General features: G+C 34.3%; 1 protein-coding gene across 1 annotated transcript in view; it reads right to left on the bottom strand.

Moving 5' to 3' along the window:
* SNX29 (sorting nexin 29) overlaps nucleotides 1-22,862 on the bottom strand; it is a gene marked incomplete at its 5' end in the record, with an annotated part of 136,770 nt that overhangs the window by 18,701 nt on the left and 95,207 nt on the right. The window contains one exon of the mRNA XM_009281701.1: nucleotides 12,491-12,630. Within this exon, the coding sequence (XP_009279976.1) occupies nucleotides 12,491-12,630 (140 nt within the window). The remainder of the gene's footprint in view (nucleotides 1-12,490; nucleotides 12,631-22,862) is intronic.

The raw sequence follows: 22,862 nt of genomic DNA, 5'->3' as shown, positions 1-22,862 counted from the left end.
ACACAAACAACTCCTTGCCTATTCCACAACATTTTTCCTATCTGTGACTACTCATTGCTGGATATCAAGCACTGGTGCTCAAATACATCAGTCTTCCAACTAACTTGTTTTTATTCAAGATAATTTACACTCTCAGCTATTTTAATTCTGAAACACATTAAAGATTTTACTTTATTGGTGTAAATTAACCTGTACTTTTGAGTACTCAGCATTACAATTTATTGTTATATTAATACCTCACTGACAGAAATGTGAATTTAAAATAAGAGCTAAGAACTGTAAGACAGAAAAACTGGTATGGCAGAGATTAAAATTGTATTTTTGCAAGTCTCTTTTCTGGCTTAATTTTATGTTGCTTGCAAAGTAAAGAAGAGAATTACAAACTTATTCTCCCTATTTTGCCCAGCCTCAAAATTGAAACTTTCTTTACTGGCTCTAGAGCCCATTCTTTGCTACCAAGTTCAGAAACACTTGCTGCAGTACAGAAATGTTTGAATATACAAAGAGTTCACTTTTTAACAAGGGAGTGCATGTGACTTGCTTGTTGCCAGGGAAACAGGATTACTACTGTAATGACACAAAACTTTAACTATCTGTGTGTTCTTTTATGAGAAAAATCTTAACCTCTTCTTGCACTGCTACAAGTTAAGCATGTTAGGGATATAAACTGCACAGTTTAGAAAACCTGTCTCTTGCTAAAGCCTTACTGAGTTTATTAGCAAGCAGTAAAAGAGCAAGATGAAAAGGAAGAAGTAAATGTTACTGAGAACAACTCTTCTCTCAGAATGATCTTTCATTACTAAGCCTGTTAACTGCTAGGGAAAATGACAGAAAGTGATGATACAATTCTTGGCGCCCAAGCAAAAAAAAAAAAAAACATTCAAAAGCACCTTTATCCAACCAGTTCCTTAGTTAAACTGACCAGCATCCCATCTTGACCCAAGTTTCCTAGACTAAGAAAAATGGTTATGCAAAATAATTGCCTGGGAACTAGGCATAATCAAGAGTAATAAAACAGACTAAACTATTTCTGCATGTTATAAAGGTGTTAAATGAAAAAATATTAGGCAAATTGATGATTTCATATTTTCATGGTAGGCAACTTGGCATTTTCACTAACTCTTAGAGCCATTTTTATTATTTGCAAAAGACAGATGGAAATAGACCCATCAGAAAACGCAGAGCACAATTAAAAGCTCATTTTGTACAGCACTGAAGTTTGCTGTAACATTGAACATGGCTTTGTTCAACATATCTCCATTTTCTTCAGAGCTTTAAAAGTTGTATGTTTATAAAGGAAACCAATATATACCAATCAGCTACCAACAGCAACATATAAAGTGCTTTTTGACTGTTACTGTCAATCTACTTGCTTTAAATTTTTGCCCCATCTTTTAAACCATGCAATGGTGCACATTTCTTGTACATTTCTACACATGTCCTGGTTTTGGCTGGGATAGAGTTAATTTCCTTCCTAGTAGCTGGTACAGTGCTGTGTTTTGGATTTAGGATGAGAATAATGTTGATAACACACCGATGTTTTAGTTGTTACTCAGTAGTGCTTACACTAGTCAAGGACTTTTCAGCTTCTCATGCCCTGCCAGCAAGAAGCTGGGAGGGGGCACAGCCAGGACAGCTGACCCAAACTGGCCAAAGAGATATTCCATACCATATGACGTCATGCTCAGTATATAAATTAGGGAAAAGCTGGCCGGGGGGCCACTGCTCAGGAACTGGCTGGATATCAGTCAGCAGGTGCTAAGGAATTGCATCCAGCATCACTTGCTTTGTATATTCTATTACTATTATTGTTATTATTTTACTTTATTATATTTCAATTATTAAACTGTCTTGATCTCAACCCACGAGTTTTCTCACTTTTACACTTCTGATTCTCTCCGCCATCCCACCACGGGGGCAGGGAGTGAGCGAGTGGCTGGGTGGTACTCAGTTGCCGGCTGGAGTTAAACCACAACAACATTTAAAAGAAATACCATACCATATCCTCTCCCTCATCTGTTTCAACAATTTTAGACACAAAATATCAGTATTGTCTGTTTTGACATTCTTATTTTCTCAGGCAGCATTAAATAAGAGTTTATTCTGAGGCAACTGTAAAAGATCACAAGCCCTCAAATGTTTCCAATGGTGACCGGAGAGTATTCACTTCCAGTACAGTATACACTAAATTATTCTTCTCATGAGCACTGTAAAGGTCACTTTGAATATAAAGAAGCATGACAAAAATCTACTTGATGGAAATATGTTCATAAATACCTATCTGTGAGGCCTGTTGAACAATTCGTAGCAATTAACTTCGCAGAGCAAGTCTCACTGTCTTTATTGAGATGGTAATCAGTGTAAAAGTCATACCATTTGAAAGTGAAGTTGATTTTTTTTTTTTAATGGCAAGACTCAATAATAAGGCAATAAATACAATACATAAAACCCTTCAATATTATAGAGTTGCTGTATGACATACCAATTTTATTGAGATCACACCAAGGCAAACAAATGACAAATGCCTTTTCTTTGAGGTGTCTTAGTCCCAGAACAATACAAACACTGACGTGTTTCATTAGGGTGAGTTTAGAAGGATGTGTTTCTGTAATACTTTCACTATTACCCACAATCTGCAGGAGAAAATGTTTTCAACTGTACTTACACAAACACTTCTGGCTCAGTACCGCCTTAAAAGTGGAGGACTGAGAAAATGCAAGTGAGAGCAAGTAAGTGTGAGTAAGAGCAAGAAAAAACAGGCGGGCAGGAGTCAGAAACATGCACATAAACAGATTCTTTCACCTAAATAAAACCTATTTACATTGGGCACTGCTGGCGGATTTCTCTTAATTAGACCAACTGCTGGAAAAAGAAATACAACCTACAGAAGTGCAGCTGAGAGGAATAAAGAACTAAGAAAACCGAACAGAGTTTCTAGTCTTTTTTACTTTAACAATTGAGAAAAAGATTAACAACTACAAAAATAGTTTTAAAAATATGAAAACATATTCTGACTCCAAATTTTCACTTTGCTTGAAGTGATCATTTTGATCTGAAAGGTAAAGGATTACAACATTTGTAAGTAAAGCAGATCTCGTTGATAATTTTATGTGCCTCCCGTAAATCATTAGTAACGATGCATTATATTCTTTCTGATTAAAAATTGTCATTTAAGCTCTAGTGAGTAGTTACTTGACCGCTAACTTCTGTAAAACTACTAACAAGCAGAACCAAGTTGAAAGTCAGCAGATATCTTGAGTGCTGATGGGTATTTGGAATATATCTCCATCTATAGCAACTGTCTGAAGACTGTGAATGCTGCTAATAGTATTGCCATGATAACTATCCTGAAATTAGGACATCATGGACTGAAAACTTTTTGGCTGGAACGTGTATATTAACTCAGAATGGTTATCAAAAGAAAATCGCACGTTGAAAAAAGATTGATGGGGAAGATGTCAATTCTGTCAAACATGAAATAGTTAGAGAATGCCACACTATAGGCAGGGCAGAGGAGGGGGGAACGCAGGGAACACGAACACAAATTTGGATATAACATTGCTCTGATCACAATCAGATTAAGGAGCTTTTCTCTCTACAATACTTTTAATGACATCTCTGTACTGCAAACTGCCCCTTGGGATCAAAAGGGAGAAAAATGAATAAAATTTCTTACTAGTACAGATACGTTATTCCTTCCAGCACAGGTGGCATCTTCCATAAGCATTTCAAGGGAGTGTTTTTCCATACACACACTCTTAACTGACATTAAGTGTGCTGGAAAAATCCTCAAAGATAAACTAAGATTTGGTCAATTATGTACTCAAGTTAAAACAGAGCTTCCTTAACTCTCCTGCAATGTCTTTCACACACAATAGAATAAAACTATGCTATAGTCTGCATTATGGACGCAACCATCTTCCACAGATAACTGTCTTTTCCTAGCTCAATTTCTAGATTTTAGCATTTATTCAGACCATTTAAAAGGACTAACCACTGGTAATAAATAAGAAATAATCTTGCAAACCTTAGGTCTGAACAAAATAGGAAGATGCAGGACAGTTCTTTACCACATGGAAAGGAGTAGCAGAGTCGCAACAAATGCTAACTGACAAACTTGACACACTTTTCCAATGACTATTCAAGTTTTTAGTGTCCTATACTTTTAAAGCCAGGGTCAAAATTTTAATTATTTCACAAATAACCTGTCAAATCTCAGATAGATCACTTGTAAAATAAAAACCTACAACTATAACATCATCCTCATTTGTTTGGATAAAACTAGCTTTATAAAGCCAAATGTTTGTAGTAATCCTCAAGTACCAGTATTTCTAAGCACTTCCTTACTATATTCAACCCATCTTCCTTTTAACATTAAGCATCCTGCGTCTCTCTCTCCCTGCTTATTCTTGCCCTCTTTATCACTGTTTCTACTCCTCCTGATCTATTTTTTTCCTCCTTCATTGTCCTCTAACATTCATAAACCCTCTCAGCTACTCAGAACAGGGAAAGGAAAATTTAATACATTTGTAGAACGCCATGTAACACACGTCTTCAATGTCAATATATGCCAAAACACAAAATAAAAGACAATATAACATCATAATACAATTCTTGCAGAAGGAAAAGAGATGAAAGTATGAATTCTCATATACTTTGACCAAACAATTTTTGCCCTACTTCTTCACATTTCAGTTAGATCAAAACAGGCACGATGCTTTTTTTAAGTTTGATGTCAAGCCTCATAGGTTATGAGAGACATAAAAACATAAAAAACCATCAAAGCAGAACTGTCAGTTACAAAGTGAGGAATGCAGAAACCAAGAATAACACTGAGACAACTATATGTTTGTTAAGAACAATGCACTCCAATTCAGATATTTAAACTCTACCATCAGCAAAAATTCCACAGAAGAATAGTACATTTTTGCAATGGTACTTCCTGCATTATCTGAACATGCTAATCAAATTTTAGATAGCTAAGATATTTTTACTTCAACAATCATCAGTGCTTGGCAACACAGTTCTATTGAAAGATAAATATTGTGTAACGTCTCTACATAGTTTTATAAGTAGATCAATCAATTAACATAGCAATAAATTAGTTTCATTAGCATGTTTCAGGCATTAGGAGGTGCTTTACTAATTAAAAGTCACATATTTAAGCAAATGCTATTCCCAGTTTGTTCATGTAAATTATATTCCTCTTTATCAGAGTGCTTACTTACTGTTATAGAACATAACTGAGATCTGTTAAAGAGATACTGAAGTCATTCAGTACCAAGTTGATAACACAAGCTGCCACTTCAAAGGGTGCAATCAGGTAAAAATCTGGCCACTAGCCACAATACTTTAAGATGCATTAGCTGAATACTGTCATTTATCCTATTAGAAGGCACAGATATGTACACTAATAGCTTGAAGTGTCATGCCATCACCAACTCATTTTTTGAGAAAGTAACCTATTCAAAATTGCATTTAAAACTTCCTTACTTCGCATCAATACTGTTTTGCAGTATTTCAGGGATTGCTTGCTTGTTTGCTTTTAATCTTACTGTTTATCTGATAATGCACTAAGAGCAGAATACTAGCACCACATACACTACAAATTGAATGGACAGGACAATTTTGCTGTCTCATTTCCAATTGCCCCAAGAACTTCTGGGTTGTAACTGCAGACCCAACATGTGTTACAGAATGTGCAAAACAAAAATTCAGTATAAAAATCATGTTACTGGTATTGCTCAAAACATAAATGTAACTAAACACCACATATCCTACATACATAACTGATGCAATGTCTAACTAAATATATAACTATGCCCTAACTACATGGATGTCAAAGGAATCATCTCAATGACTATTCAGCACTCACATACAAATAGCCATATCAATACCTGAAAATATTCCAAGGTAACTTTTTCTGCAGAATAAAATTATAAAACAAAAACATTCACTGCTGGGTTGTTATAGATGTATGTATGTGTGTAGGTAGGCTTTTGCTTATTTATGTTATATATAGATAGTATGGAGTTAAAATAAGAGGAGGGATTCCCATTCATTCAATGCATAAATTCTGTATTAACTATCGTTTTTGCTGTTTTGTTTACATGCTAGAGAAGCATACTTAGAATTACTTTGCTTTTTCATAGAATCATCTTCTGTAGCTTTTCATCCAGAAAGACTAGTTAAATAAGAGCTGTACTGCTGCTATAAATACAGTACTATCAGTCCAGCTAAGCAAGTCCTAAAGGGAGGAAATAATTACAATATTTTAGAAACCTCTCTGTAGCTATAAGACTCATTTCTTATAAATCATAAAATGAGGCACAGAACATTAGAATATGACATGAGCAGAGTAAGTTTACAAAAACATTTTTCACCTTATTTGAGATTGAGATTTAAAGTCCTGCAAACGGAGAAATTTAGAAACCTAAATTCCTTTAAGATTTTTTAGTTCATGAAAACCTCATCTCAATACTGTCACTGGCCAAGAACACAGTAAAAGCACTGTTTTAGAAAGTTTCTCTCCTCTACCTTTATACATAAATATATTAATATCTATGTATTCAAAGTGAAAGGAAGATAACATATTTTTTTGAACATTACAATCCTCTAATCATCACAGAGAACTGATGACTCCTCTGGTGTTCAAACACATCCCGCAGACAACAGTTTCTCAGAACCTGCTCTAGCCTCTTTTCTGATGATTTACTGAGCAGATTCTCTGCTTTCTTTAAAGCATATGCTTGAGCAGCTACCACAAGAGAACAAATGTCCAGCTCTGCAGCTCAGCAGAACATGTAGTTAATGGTTATCTAGAAACTGTTGTGACACGTAGCTGTGGCCTAGAAAACGAGATTAAAAAAATACTCAGCACAGTAATCTGAAAATATTCACAAAACTCTGTTTATACCATTCTTGCATATATTTTAATCCAAACATTTGTATTGCCAAAGCAAAAGAGTCAATAAAGTGTCAGTATTCTTATTTGAATAGCATGCATAGCTACAAAGTGGAGCACGTTTTAGTAGTTTCACACTGTTTAGGCTATTTTTGTTCACATATAACACCAGTTTGACCAGCTGTATATTTAGCTAACACTTCTTTGCGCAGGTTTTATGTAAAACACAACTCAATTTAAAATTGCAGGTTGAGCTTTTGGGGAATCATAGATTTATAGACCATCTGAGGTTGGAAGGCACCTCTGGAGACCGCCTAGGTCCCCCTGCACAAGGTTGCCAAGGACTGTGTCCTGTCAAGTCTTTAATATCTCCAAGGATGGAGTGTCAACCACCTCTGAGCAACCTGTTAGGGTGTTCCATCACCCTTACAGTAAAAGAAGTTTTTTCTTATTTTTCTTGTATTTCACTTTGTGCCCATTATCAGGACGATGGGAAGAAAATCTTTATCTTCTAAAAAATGAGGGCATTTGATACAGAAACCAGAGAGAGAGAAAAATGGAACATCACAACATTTTAGTGTTTCTTTTCACAACTTTTTACAGCTTTTAGCTTTTTACATACTTGAAATCATATAACCTATTGTGATCATTTATGTTAAAAGACTCAATTATATGGTCCAGAGAATTGTGATGCTTGTTGCGAAAGATCTCTCCTGTTCTTATATATGTATTGACAAAGAGGTAATGTGTGTGATATTTTTCAGATAGATTGATAAAAATGTGATTAAAACAAGTGTACTTGTTATAACAAGTTTTATTTATCTGTAATGTACCAATCATGAGTGCAAATAAATGTTAATTTAAGTAAGTATTAACAGACAGGCATTCACCAACTAGCAGATGTAGCAATCTAATTCAGCAGTGCCAATTCTTGATTTAGGTTTTGCTCTGCATGGACTGGAAAATTTAACTTGTGATGTCAATTTTATTATTACAAAGAATTTGTTATTCAGCATGTAAACAGACAAATTAGCAGAGCCAGAATCTCTTTTTTACATTAAGACATGAAAGTGGACTGTAAAAGAAACTATTTGACCAAACCTGTGACTGAGCTAATGCAGCATTAAAATTGAAAAATACACAAACCAAGATTACAAATGATAGAGATTGACAACAGAAAGAATACATTAATGACAGTTCACAGTGTAAGGAATCAAAACAAATTACATTTCCATGATTAACCACTAGCATTTGATACAGTAATGAAGAGAAACACTAGCAAACTGATTCACATTATTTTACTGCAAACTGTTAACTGTATCTGAGTTTCAAAATAAAATTAATTTCTTTCTTACAACAGTGGCGGGCTATTTCATACAGATCAATTAAAATGTTTTGCCTCATCAGATCTGTGCCTGATTGTTGGAAATCACTGCACTTGGAAGGGAGAAATCCCCAAAGGAACAACCTCACAACAAAAATTTTCGGCAATATTCCTTCCAGCATTTAATAATCAGTGGATTCAGTCTTAGAGACATTAATCTTACTTTCTGTTCACCATCATCATATTCTAGGACCTAAATCAGATCTTAAAAGTGATTAATTAAAACTGACCCTGTAATTTCTATCTATAGGATGCCTAATCAGACATAACCTTTATGGGATTTTTCATTTTCACACTGAAGTATGGTCATTTAATTTTGCAGTGAGAAGAAACTCTTATAATTATCTGGTCTTATTTTTTTTAATTTTATATTTCATTGCTTCCTAATAGACAGATCTAATGCCCTAGAGACTTTTTATGCACATTAAGACTGTAATTTTTTCTCCTAGACTGAGGTCTTACTACTCTCTACAGCACAGTCCTATAACTAATATCTCAATGTTTTGTAACTGCTAAGTCTTTCATTAATAAAGATATAATCAGCAACTATACACACATTTGTGCTATGAAGCACAAATTAAATATATCAGAATTATTATATGTATTTACAGTGTTTTATATTAAAATATTATTAAACCAAAATATTATTAAACCTAACAGAACAGAATAATTGCAGGTACGGTACAAAGGTTACAATTGAATAATGTAATAAACGCTTTCACAGAGTCCAGCACGTTCAAGATCTCCTGTTGACGAAGCTCAAAATCGATTAAGGAAGGACAATACCGGAGAAGTTGGCAATATGAAGTGGAACTGAAATGCATTTTCTTTTAGATGCTTTTTCTTACTCACCAACAGTGCCAGGTCATGACTCTCAGAAAATAAAGGACATTGAGAATTCAAATGATAGAAAGTATCATCATTGCTAGGCTAAAATGTGCTCCTTCTATCATTGTCTGAAGGATCTTTATATTAATTTAATACTGCTGCTCTAGCTGCAGAGGAAGAGTCTGATATCCCAGTAGAAAAATGCATTAAAAACCCACTTTGTCTGCTGTAGATGAGGTATATAGTTATTTTGCTCAACAGCTAAGCTTTTCCAGAATCCCACTAACATTCCCATGGAGAACTATCTACTCTAGCTAATAGAGAATGCTGACGCATCTATTATTTGAGAAAAAGCTCCAAGGAAATAATTCAGACACGCATATATGAACAGAACTTTTTTGTCATAATGTCCAGATATCAAAGAATATTCTTGAATCCACTAAAGTCCATTGCTTCATGCGATGTGTTGAGAATTATGAAATTGCCAAACGCAAAAAAAACCACTAAAAATAAACAGTCTTTTTGCAACCTATTGCATAGCTATACCCAAAAAAGGTTAGCATCAATGCAGTGCATCATACTGGTGTTTACAAATTGTTGACAAATCGTGTTGGCAAATTTCCTTGAGCAAATCTCCTTGAACAAATTTCTTTCATAAGAGATAATTACTTTATTTTTGTATCGCAATGTTTCACATACTAAATTGTGCCCATATTGAGAAAACAGGTTACTTAAATATGCTGCCTTCTCAATAAAACTTTGCTCTTTCTGTGAAATTAATTGTATCTATCTCATTCAGCTCATTACATGTATTAGAAGAAATAGGGTTGCGGGTTTTTTGTTGGTTTCGGGGTGGGTTTTTTTACATCAGCAGAATAGGGTAATGGTGTTTATTCTGACTTGCACATCATTGGTAAAACCCCTTACATCGGGTTGTGATTTTGAATTTTTTCCTGTGCAGGTCCTCATACCTGGCACGTTTTTAATAAACAAAAACATGTGATCTAAATTCTATTTACACCCTTATAAAAGAGATAAGATTAACCATCAGAAAGCAAGTTAATTGTTTAGGGCTGAGGAGTAAGAGGAAATTTGTTTTCCCTTCTTGTTTTTAACATAAGTGGCTAAGAGATTATAAATAAACTATTCTTGATATGTAATTTCTCGAAGTAGAATAAAAAGATACTGCAATAAAATATTTCTGTAACAACAGTGCATTAAGATGAAAAAACCACCCGAAAAGTAGTATCATTGCTTTTACATCAGTACTGTATTATCTCATAGTTATAATCTCACAGTATGGTCACTGTTGAATTGCTCAATTGATGATAGATTTTTTTAAAAAAATATATGAAATTCTAATAATGGAAATTAAATAAAAATCCAAAACCAAGACAATTTTGGTTAAAGCATGTAAATAATGCACCACAGTTCAAGTAATGAACTGCTACTACGAATGTTTTCCATCAATTAAGACCAAAGCGTCAAATTAATATTCCTAACTAGAGTATCCACAGTATTTCCTAATCTAATAGGTTCTCGTTGAAACTGTTGTCCACTTTTGTCATATTTTCATAATAGTTGTGTTGCTATCTTTATGACTGCTTGTACTGTTGAGGTAATGATAATTACTACAGCAACTCAATGTACACCTGAAACCATAATCATCGTTTATTAAAATATCTTATACCCCACAAAGCTTGAAATTGAATTTCTTTCATAAGCAAACTGGTTGAGGACAAAAAACTAGCTAGCCTCAACTTACGGATGTTATTCTGCATTACCGCTTGTCTGTGCGGAACTCAGGATAATAAATTATAACAAGCCAATGAAAAGATGGAACCTTAAATAGCACACTGTTGGGAATTTATTTCCCTGCTCTACATTTAAAGCAGCAAGTTATGAAATGAAGTTGACAAATTATCAGTTTGCTACTTCACACAGCTATTCTTAACCATCTTAAAATAAAATATTATTGGACAGGAAGAGCAAAAATTATTTGAGTTGAAAATTCAATTGCAAATGTATTTTGTATTTGCCCCCCTCTTCTTTAAAAAACAAAATAAAGTACAACATGAAGGACAAATTCTTTAAAATGACTTAACAAAAAGCCACATATGGGCCCCTCAACTGGAAGTCCTTGAAACCATTTAAATCTTTACAGCCCTTAGTCAAATTCTACATAATAGGTTTTTAGGGAGAAAAAGGTAAGTCTCTTGAGACGTTTGTCCCTACAAACATCATTTTGCCATTTATTTCATCATCAAGATGTCTCATCAAATTGATTTTTGCTTTTTCAAATCCAGGAAAAAGAGAAAAAATATGAATGCCACAAAATACATCTTGGCATTCTTCCATTTATCTATTACATTTTCTCATAAATACAGCTTTCTTGAAATAAAGTTTCAACTTGAAAATCTGAAACTCTGTACAAGACCATACAAATAGTACAGCAAAGTATGTATGCTTCTACTGAAAATTATTAATTTTAAAGTGGTGTTGATTCTGCAAATTGATCCATTCATGGATTCACAGGCATGAATGCATAATCCCTATGCAGAGGCTTGGGGACAGCAAATTTAATATGATGGCTCATTATGAATGTATGTTCAATCTATACATAATTTGTACAGGTTTAGTACTGAAAAAACATTATTCCTTTCACTAATAATTTTTCAGTATAAGTCAACATCACTCTCAAAAACAAATTTTCATGAATATTATTTCATAAATAGTTCCAAATATCATTTACAAATAATGCAAAGAATAATTTTTACAGTAAAATGTAACTTTAACAGATGATATCCCTTGTATGATAGTATATCAAAGGGTTTGTTATGAGATTCTTAACAGATGACTGTTAAACTATTTCTGGACATATTCAACGTTAACATTAATGAAATCAGAACATGTGTCAGCAGATCGCAAAATTGAGCTAGAAAGAGTTCAACAGCTCGACTTTTTTATTTGGTTAGCAAGTACCCTAATAGTGCTCCACCCTCATCCCCCAAAATAAATTTAAAAACAAAAATATAAACCCCACACAAAAGCAAAACAAAACTGAAAAAGAGCAAACAAAAGAAATCAAAAACACCTAATGTTTGAAGAGTAGGTATGGATGCAGATTTTGAGGTCACTTAGATATTTTTGAAAGCTTTACACTGTGATTTTTGTTCAAAGTCACCATTTAAATAAACAAAAATTACTATATATGTCATATATTCCTTTGAATATAACAAAAGAGCTTATAATTTGAACAAGAGCCTTCTATTTAAAAAAAACACTTTTAAAGATTTTGGAAATGCTGGCATATTTTAAATTAAATTATGAAAACAAAAGCTTAATATTTTCTTGACTACTTCACAGATACTTACACAAAAAAGGGCATCAGTTGAATAAGAGTCTCTTTTTTGGGATTGGCTGTGAATTCTGGCACAGTTTGAATAATTTTGTTCATTACGTTCCTTAGGTAATTTTGTAGCTGCTTGCGTCGCTCTTCTACAAACTTTGCATCCTAAAATACAAACGAAAAAATATGAATGGCGCAAATATGTTTTTCAATTCTATAATGTAACTATACAGTCCTAATAAGCATAAAATTTGATCTTTTGATGATCTATGTTTATTATGTCTATAGAAGTATGTTCGCAATATGTAAAAACCCCTTGACTGTCTTTCTTGGAGATAAAGGAAGATCATGCACCTAATAAAAACCTGTTTCACAAAAACATCCACTGACAGGATGCCGAATTCTCTCCTTGGCAGAATGTTTCTTCTATGGACCAGAATTCTTTTCCTAATAGTAGATCTCCATAAAATACTACAATCTTAGAAAGGCAGCGCATAACAACAGCGGCATAGAGGCAGTGGCATAACAACTTACGCAATTCTTTTTGAGATCCAGAATTACCAGTCTTCATAGGAGGAAATAACTACTTATTCCCACAATTTCTTCACAATTCATAGTTTTCAAATGTTGGGTACACAAACTGCAGAATGGATTAATAATTCTCCAGCTTTTTTATTATTATGTTAATAAATTATTATTTTGAGATGGAGTTTTCATATAGTAGATTGCTTTTTTTAAAGACTATATCGCAACTCTCACTAAAATGTTTTACTGAAGTTCCTATAGTATTTTAGATCTCAGGATTTTATACTATATTGGCCCCAATAAATAAGGTAATTCTATAAATTCCACATTCTGCTGAGGGACTTTAAAATTAAAAGTCTAACAACCAGCACAATGCCATGCATCCTGTAACTTACATCCAGCTTAAACTTTTTCCTGTGAGGGATCGCAATTACAGTGAACTATAATATAAAGTCTACACATTTCACGCTAACATAAGACTATAATAGGTTTACAGTGAAGTCAGGTGCTGGCTGGTTTGTGCTACACCAGTATGCCTGTATCTCAGAAATGCAGGCATTCTGATCACCTGGTTTAAATGTCAGAGTATGTTCTTTAGGCATGAAGCCAAAACTATTATTAGACAATTACAGCTCTCAAAGGAAGACTATTATCTATAAATGTGTCTCTCCAACCTGTATTATTTATCTGTGTAAGAAAAGCCATTGAAACAAATTCTTGTTTCTTGCAAAAAAAGTTACAACCCACCAACAAAACCCCATAAATACATTTGACAACACTAAATAAATTAATTGTATTAAAGGTTCAAGCCATGCTGCCATGCATGGGATGCAAATCTGAAGATTATTCCTTCCTTAGGTAAAACAGACTAACTCATCATCAAAGCAGGGATGCTCCTTCGAATTCAGGAGGATTGCTGTACAGTTCCTAGAAGCTTTGTTAACATTTTGTTCTGTTCTTATCTCTCATTAGGTGAAGTTACCAGGAACAGCAATATTTTTAGGAGACATGAGAAAATGAGAAAAGATTCTGAATGACATTTCTCAAAGTAGTAATTTAAATTCATAGAATTAAAAAATCAATATGTAAAAACCCCTTGACTGTCTTTCTTGGAGATAAAGGAAGATCATGCACCTAATAAAAACCTGTTTCACAAAAACATCCACTGACAGGATGCCGAATTCTCTCCTTGGCAGAATGTTTCTTCTATGGACCAGAATTCTTTTCCTAATAGTAGATCTCCATAAAATACTACAATCTTAGAAAGGCAGCGCATAACAACAGCGGCATAGAGGCAGTGGCATAACAACTTACGCAATTCTTTTTGAGATCCAGAATTACCAGTCTTCATAGGAGGAAATAACTACTTATTCCCACAATTTCTTCACAATTCATAGTTTTCAAATGTTGGGTACACAAACTGCAGAATGGATTAATAATTCTCCAGCTTTTTTATTATTATGTTAATAAATTATTATTTTGAGATGGAGTTTTCATATAGTAGATTGCTTTTTTTAAAGACTATATCGCAACTCTCACTAAAATGTTTTACTGAAGTTCCTATAGTATTTTAGATCTCAGGATTTTATACTATATTGGCCCCAATAAATAAGGTAATTCTATAAATTCCACATTCTGCTGAGGGACTTTAAAATTAAAAGTCTAACAACCAGCACAATGCCATGCATCCTGTAACTTACATCCAGCTTAAACTTTTTCCTGTGAGGGATCGCAATTACAGTGAACTATAATATAAAGTCTACACATTTCACGCTAACATAAGACTATAATAGGTTTACAGTGAAGTCAGGTGCTGGCTGGTTTGCCCCCCAGCCAGTATGCTGTATCTCAGAAATGCAGGCATTCTGATCACCTGGTTTAAATGTCAGAGTATGTTCTTTAGGCATGAAGCCAAAACTATTATTAGACAATTACAGCTCTCAAAGGAAGACTATTATCTATAAATGTGTCTCTCCAACCTGTATTATTTATCTGTGTAAGAAAAGCCATTGAAACAAATTCTTGTTTCTTGCAAAAAAAGTTACAACCCACCAACAAAACCCCATAAATACATTTGACAACACTAAATAAATTAATTGTATTAAAGGTTCAAGCCATGCTGCCATGCATGGGATGCAAATCTGAAGATTATTCCTTCCTTAGGTAAAACAGACTAACTCATCATCAAAGCAGGGATGCTCCTTCGAATTCAGGAGGATTGCTGTACAGTTCCTAGAAGCTTTGTTAACATTTTGTTCTGTTCTTATCTCTCATTAGGTGAAGTTACCAGGAACAGCAATATTTTTAGGAGACATGAGAAAATGAGAAAAGATTCTGAATGACATTTCTCAAAGTAGTAATTTAAATTCATAGAATTAAAAAATAAAATAAAAAACAAACAACCAATGTTAAGTAAGGTACATTTGCAAATATTGGCAACTAATCCTGTATACTAAAAATAGCCTCATTTTTTATAGTTTAAGGAAGTCTTTTCTGCTTGTCTTTTATTTGCATGATTGCTTAATAACATGTAATTGTAATTTCTGTAACGTTTATAATCGCTGAAGACATTCATACTTACAGGCTTCAAAAACTTAGGCAGTGCTTCAGTTGTTTAATTAAGTTCACAAAATTCCAAAATATATATTCTTTTTTTTTTGTTTTCTAGATATGAACTTACACAGATGTCCAGCCCTGTTTTCACATTCCAGTTTTAATTAATACATGTAATAATCAAGATCAGTGTGAAAATAAAAAACCCTACGTTAGATGGTTTCCTATTTCTTTATCAGTCACATTGTTTTTCAGCAACATACACACACAAATTGTGTAGCAAGTGATTCTAGTGTTAACTGATTTACTGATAAATGAAGAAAGAAGTCTGAAAACTCTTGGAAACTGATACTTTATTAAAAAACAAAGCTGCATTGTTGACAGTTCATGCAATCCACTCTGCAGAGTCACTCACCCAGTACTCCACAACTGAGTACAGTTACTACTCAAACAGAACAGAGCAACAGCTTGCTCTGTGCCCCGCTGCACTGACGAAGTCTGGACAAATGTGTGGAACAGAAGTCTACACAAGCTGTTGGAAAACGTTAAAGCAAAAGTTTTAATACGTGGCAACACATAATATTAGAATAAAATGGAATGCTAATAATAAACGTGTAGTGCAATACTGATTAACTAACATAAATTTTATTATTTTCCCTTTTTTCACTAAGATTTTTGTTCCTACTAGATTCTTTGACTAGCTCAAGGAACAGCCTTGTCTTCCCATCTTTTCACTCAAAGGATTTAAAGTATCACATCATCGCATTGGTAGGGACACTAATTTACTACCACCAGCTGTGTGGGGCAGAAGACAAGGAAGTGTGGCACATAGGAGATCTCAGAGAAGAATAAAAAGTTTGTGGAACACCTTTGGTTCTGAAAGCTTTAACCACATAAATAGTGGTGAAGTTTGGCACGTGAGACCATTTCAGTTATGGAGTAATCCTCTCCCCCAGTCTTACTTGACTGTGTATAATGGAGGAAAGAGGAGCATTGCTTTGCTCTACAAGCCTGCTCCCAGTGCACACACAGCCTCAGCTTAGAGCCATTCCAAAGAACTGGCCTCACCCCCACTACACTTCCTTGATTGTACTTTCATCACTTCTATCAATTATGTTTTCAAGCCTTCAAGAAAATCTCCATTTTTGAAGTACCACATTCATTAGCACTTTTTCAGTTCTTAAGTTTTTTTTGGTCACAAATCCTCAACAACAGTATTTTCAGTGAAATAATTTCAATTATGTTAAAATTTGCTCTTCAGCAGAAGCTTAATTCTTTTAGTATCTTCTGTACTGCACATGTATTTAAATAAATACATCTTCTTTCACAGGCAGGACCACTTTGTTATAAACACAGGAGCAAAATGCTGAATGTAGGTACTTTCTATCCCTTATGTTATTGTAAAGAATCTCATTAACTACAGATAATAATGGCACAAAGGCGTTTTCTGATTAAGACTGCCAGAACATGCTTGGGGAATGCATTTTTGCTGTTTACAGCTGATCAAATTAGTGCTTATAATATAGCTATTTTTCTGCCATTTTTTCAAGCAAAATACAGAAAATCTTAGAAATTAAACTCAGCCTGGAAACAGTTAAAAATGCTTTTTTAGCCTGATATAAAGTTGATCTCTAAAACAAACACTGAGCGATCTACCATGAAATTCTGTACCATGTACTAAGGACCACTGTCCTTACCAGAAGTAATGTAAACCAAGGTCAAAATGATTCAGCTGTATGTCTATACTTTATCATTAAACGTGCGTTTTGCAACAGCAGGTCAGCTACTCAGAGGAATTATTTTACCACACAGTTGCTACTGCCAAGTTGTTGCATTAATAAAGAGTTTTTGTCACCAAATAGTAAATAGAATAATTGGTAATAGAAAAACACAATTGGTTCAAAGCCTGGACAATTTTTCCAGTCTCAAATTATAAAAAGGTAATTGTTACCCTCTTTTCATCAGACCCAATTATCTACAACTGAAATCTAGTTAGAATTTTTTATTTCAACTCCTAAACTATATTTTTATTTACAAGCAAAAAGGGAAAGATTTTGATTTGGATTTGTATCAATGAAAAAACCCATACTTTTAGTACATATCTTTGGTGATTGTATGAGATTGTATCTGTCAATACAAATCTACACTTGCATATCTATTCACACAGGAAACAGCAAAGATCTTCCCCTAAGATTCAATATATAGATTTATGTATGCTTGATATGAATGTACTGTGGGGACAAAGTAATTCTGTTAAAATTACAACTACATATACTTTTGCAAAAAACCTTACATTTTCACAGTATTAAAGGTTAGGTTATATAGTTTCATTTGTAGGAGAATAAATGCACGTATGGGAAGATAGAGTAACAGTACTGAATAAACACACACTTTCAAAATCTCACTGAAGAGAGATCCTGCTAACATGGTTGAAAAAGGAGACCTGCTCTCAAAAATACGGATGGGTATTATTACAAAGATCAAAGGTATTTTCTGAAATTTTCTCCATTTCTATCTAGAACATACTAGATCCTTCCATAACCAATTCAGGAACACATGTTTTTAAGCATTTTCCTGAGTCAGGCCCTAGATGCTGTTTCTACGTATCTTTCCATGAAGGTATTTGAACAATTGGCTACAATCTTACTAACTTTAAAACAAAAAGGCAAGGCTAACTGGCCCTTTCAGTTCTTCTACCTGGGTCCAGTGGTAGACTGAATGATCCCACCAAACTTGAAGAAATTTAACTCTTAACTATTACTTGTAAAACTTCTCCTACTGTATTGATGATAAGCCTAATCCCTGATCCCATGGCACTACAGGGGTCAAAAGAGTATTCAAAGGCAGCAGGAACTCTGCTTTCAAGATTTGAGATTTCTTGTCAATTCAAAAGATAAACTCTTTGGAGCCATATATCCTCAATGTGAGGGATTATTTATGGACAGCTACTACCGCTTTTTGTAATGATGCTGAAATTACCTTACTGTACTTGAAAAACAGCTCCAATCTGACCAAAGACAAAGCCTCACATGTTCAGCACCACCTGATTAACAATCCATGAAAGCATTCTGCGCATAGAAAAGGAACTAGTACATGCAGGTGTACATTGCCTATAACCATAATCCATTGCCCTTCCTAACTGCTTAAGAATCTCTCTTTCCCTGTTAAAAGAAAGGGTACTATATAAAGAGGGACTCAGTTTCATAAAAAATAAGGACAGATTCTCATATAGATCTGTAGGGCATCTTGGCCACATTTACTACCAATTTATGCAGAATAAACTTATATTGTACACAAATTGTTAATTGAGACTTAACATACCATCATTCACCTTCAATTTGTAGGCATATTTTCTGAAAAATAAAGCTACTACTGTTTCTGCACAAATTACTGTCAAAATTATTTCCTAGTCCACAGTTCAAGAGCATATACTTTTGATTAAGAGTCCACAAAATTTCAGTTAACAAGCAAAACTGCTTCAGATTGCAGAAGCATCAAAACACATCTGGGAAAATATTTTTAATCTGAAGTTAATGTCTCCCAAAATATTTTATTAAATTCTTTTTGACTGAGAATTTGCCAAGTTTCTGCCCACAGCAAAATGCTAATATCAAGTTACAAATCTCTAAAAATGAGAATACATGATGCAAATCTTACAGACTCTCAACAGATATTAGAAGATGATGTTAAGCTATAAAACTAAAAAGCAGAGTCTGACGTACCATATTTTATGTTACGTTGCTTTGCAGTTTTTCATTACAAGCCAAGTTCATTCCAACTTGCAGCCTAAATTGTTTCACACAACTGCTGGTCTTTCATATACACTGTTAGTATGTAACAGATGGCAGAACATTGATATTCTTCATTATTAATGGAACAGCTCACTTAAGATGCTTCAAATATTTTCCATGAGCTGTTGGAAATGGTATGATTGCCATGGTTACCTGCCATGATTTAGGGACAGATAAAACACTTATATTCTGGGTTTGGTGCTGTTGCAATCAACAAAAAATGCACTGCTTCTGATGGTCTAACCATTATTTATCATTTAACTAACCTCCTATTGTTAGTGCTGGCGGAAAAAAAAAAAACCCAAAACCAAACAACAAAACAGCTCAGGGCTCAGTCCAACTCAAATAAAATAAAAGGAAATATGGCTTTAGGACTTTAATGAGAGCTGTGTCAGCCTCTGATACCACACAATGCATTCCATCCTAAATAAAGCTGACAATAGTGCTATTCAAAGATGGACCTGCAAATGCAGAAATAAACTCAGGTTATTCTAGTGTAGCTTAATATTTTTCACCATCTTGGTCAACCAGTCTTAGCAAAATTATCATATCAGTTTTTGTCTATTTACAAGATACTAAATTGTTAACCTCAAAATGAAGCTGGAAATCAGAAGCTGAAATGGTAGCTAATTAAACATTCAACTGCTGAGTCATTCTCACCGTTTTGTGATTAAAAAAGTTAGATAGCAAGTATTAATTTTTACAGGCTGACACCTTTGCAAAGGTCACAATAAAACACGACTTGAATACACCTGTCCTTCAGTAACTACTGCATCATGAAGCAGTTTTACAGAGGTACAGTTTCCGGTACTAAATACACCAAATACCACGATATTATACAAGAATCATCTCAAAATTATTGAAACGACATGAGCTTAAAATTTCCATCCTACTTGTATTGCCAGTTTCTGTGTGGCAGAATCAGGCTAGCGTTATACAACAAAACAAGGGTATACAATACATGAAATTGCCATTTTTCCCATCCCACTGTGAGATTTTTTTTGTACATTTACTGTTCAGTGGAACAAACGGGAATTTAAGAGGATGAGATACAAAGAAGAAATCAAGGAACTGTCAGTTTTGAAAAGAAATCTATCTTTCTTTAAACAGAGACCTACTACATAATTGTAATTATTACTCTGCGTTTCTCTACTAAAATAGTTGATGTATTTCCATCTCCAACTATGGGTTCATTTCAATGATACCAGAAAGTATGTAATGCTTTTAGATAAAGTCATTTGAAAAACGCATTGCTGCAAAACCATCCAGCAGCAGACATGCTAAGGGTGGGCCATGCTCCTGCCAATGCCCTCATTACAGGGCATTATAGCAACTAAGGTTTATAGTCATATTAAGGTTTTGTCCATGCTTTCTTAGAATACAATGTTGCTGTATAGCATCCTCTAAGCAAGTGCAGAGCATAAGCATGTTAACAGATACATAAAAGCAGGTAGTCCCCAGGCGCTATCAAAACAACAGACAATCCCATTTTGATAAATTCTTCCCCCATATGATAAATCTCAGTCAAACTATGTCTTGTACCTCTCTAAATTGGTTCAGGCATTGCACAGAATCCTGGAACCAAGTATGTTTCTTAAGATGCCTGGCATTTTCAAGCTAGCAATATCATCCATCCAAAAGGTTAAACTTTCTCAAAACCCTCTTTGACAAAAAGTGTTAAAAATGAATAAATGTATCAACAGAAAAAAAGAAAGCTTGAGAAAAAAACCTAAAACTGATCTCTTTTTAGCGTTGTGTTTAATGCCACTGTTAGAAAAAAAAACTCAATTGGTAATGTTACGCTAACAAAATCCAGTGTCATCTAACTATTTTGGTATTTAAAGACATAAATGCCAACCATGTGTCAATTTGTCAACTGGTCAGGATCAACTGTTCATTAAAAAGTATCAGTAGAAAACTGCAGCCTACAGCAAGACCCGTAGGGCTTATCTTTTGCTCAGCTATTGAACAGGGAAATTCTATTTCTGTTTTCTCCTCAGACCAAGTATTATCAGACTCTTTATTTAGCGTTGTGTTTAATGCCACTGTTAGAAAAAAAAACTCAATTGGTAATGTTACGCTAACAAAATCCAGTGTCATCTAACTATTTTGGTATTTAAAGACATAAATGCCAACCATGTGTCAATTTGTCAACTGGTCAGGATCAACTGTTCATTAAAAAGTATCAGTAGAAAACTGCAGCCTACAGCAAGACCCGTAGGGCTTATCTTTTGCTCAGCTATTGAACAGGGAAATTCTATTTCTGTTTTCTCCTCAGACCAAGTATTATCAGTCTACTCTTTATTTTTATTCAGGAGGTTCTGGAACCTACCACAACAGTTCATAAAACTGAGATCCATTTTTTCACTAGCCTATATTACAATAACTATTAACAATATTAGTTAAAATGTGTCTCAGTTCAGTGCTTCCCCCCAACACTGCAGTTTTCTTTCTTAATTTCTTTATTTTATCAGGTTTGAAAATGCCCTGAAGACCAATAAAGACAGACTCTGAATTTAAAACAACCACAAAAAACCAACCCCAAAACCCTTTAGAAACATGGTACATACAGCGCTTAGTGTACAAGCTTATATATACAAGCTTACAGTGATGCCTTCCCTTAAAAATAAAATAATAAATTAACACACACACACCCAAAAGCCAGGAAAGAGCCAAATCCACGAACAGGTTAACGAAAAACTACAATTCCTTTTCTACCCTCTCAGCAAGTGAAAGAAATTGCTTTCAAAATTCCCCACAAAGTTCAGTAAGTACTTTCCCTTCCCAGTAAAAACCTTCAAGCAGAACTTACGCCACTTGTCTCATGTTGGATGGTTCCAGCAAGTCAGGAGGGGGGATACTAAGAGAGCATGGATGGGTGCAGACTGCCACAGAACTGCTGAAAGAGCATGGTTACAGGGAGCCACACAACGGCCCAGATACCACTCTCTTGGCTAACCTCTCCCCTGATAGATCTGGCTAAGATTACAGCAGTCTTACTCAGTCTGCTGATAACCAGCAACACCTAAGACATCTAAGTAGCAAGAAGGCTGCTAGCTTCTGGCTACTGTCTACACCTGTGGGCTAACAGCATCCAAATATGTTTATCTGGAATGTTTTAACTCTAGCAAGTAAAAGTATGGTTTGGGGGAGGCGGGGGGGAGCGGAAATCATTAATACAGCAGTTGACCATCCCAACTGCCAAACAGTAGCAGCATAGAAGATGGTCTTTGAACTTTATTCCCACTCAAAAGACTAGATGCTCCTTTAATAGAAATGTTATTTAGATACACTCTGATAGGACGATTCTATTTCTAAAATAAAAATTGAATGAATGAGGAATATTGATATCAAGTGCACATTATTTATAGTGCCTTCATGTAAAGATATTTTACATGGTACGAGAAAAATCAGATTTTTCATGCAGGAAGTGTATCCAGCATTTCACATGATCTGAAGTATTCAATATTTAGTTTCCTCCACTTTTAAAAAAATTAACATTTAATATGTTTAGTACTAGCAATCGCC

Source organism: Aptenodytes forsteri, unplaced genomic scaffold, assembly GCF_000699145.1.
Source record: "Aptenodytes forsteri isolate BGI_AS27 unplaced genomic scaffold, ASM69914v1 Scaffold84, whole genome shotgun sequence".
NCBI lineage: Eukaryota > Metazoa > Chordata > Aves > Sphenisciformes > Spheniscidae > Aptenodytes > Aptenodytes forsteri.
The sequence above is the reverse complement of the archived record's forward strand: the minus strand, read 5'-3'. Positions and strand labels throughout refer to the sequence as shown.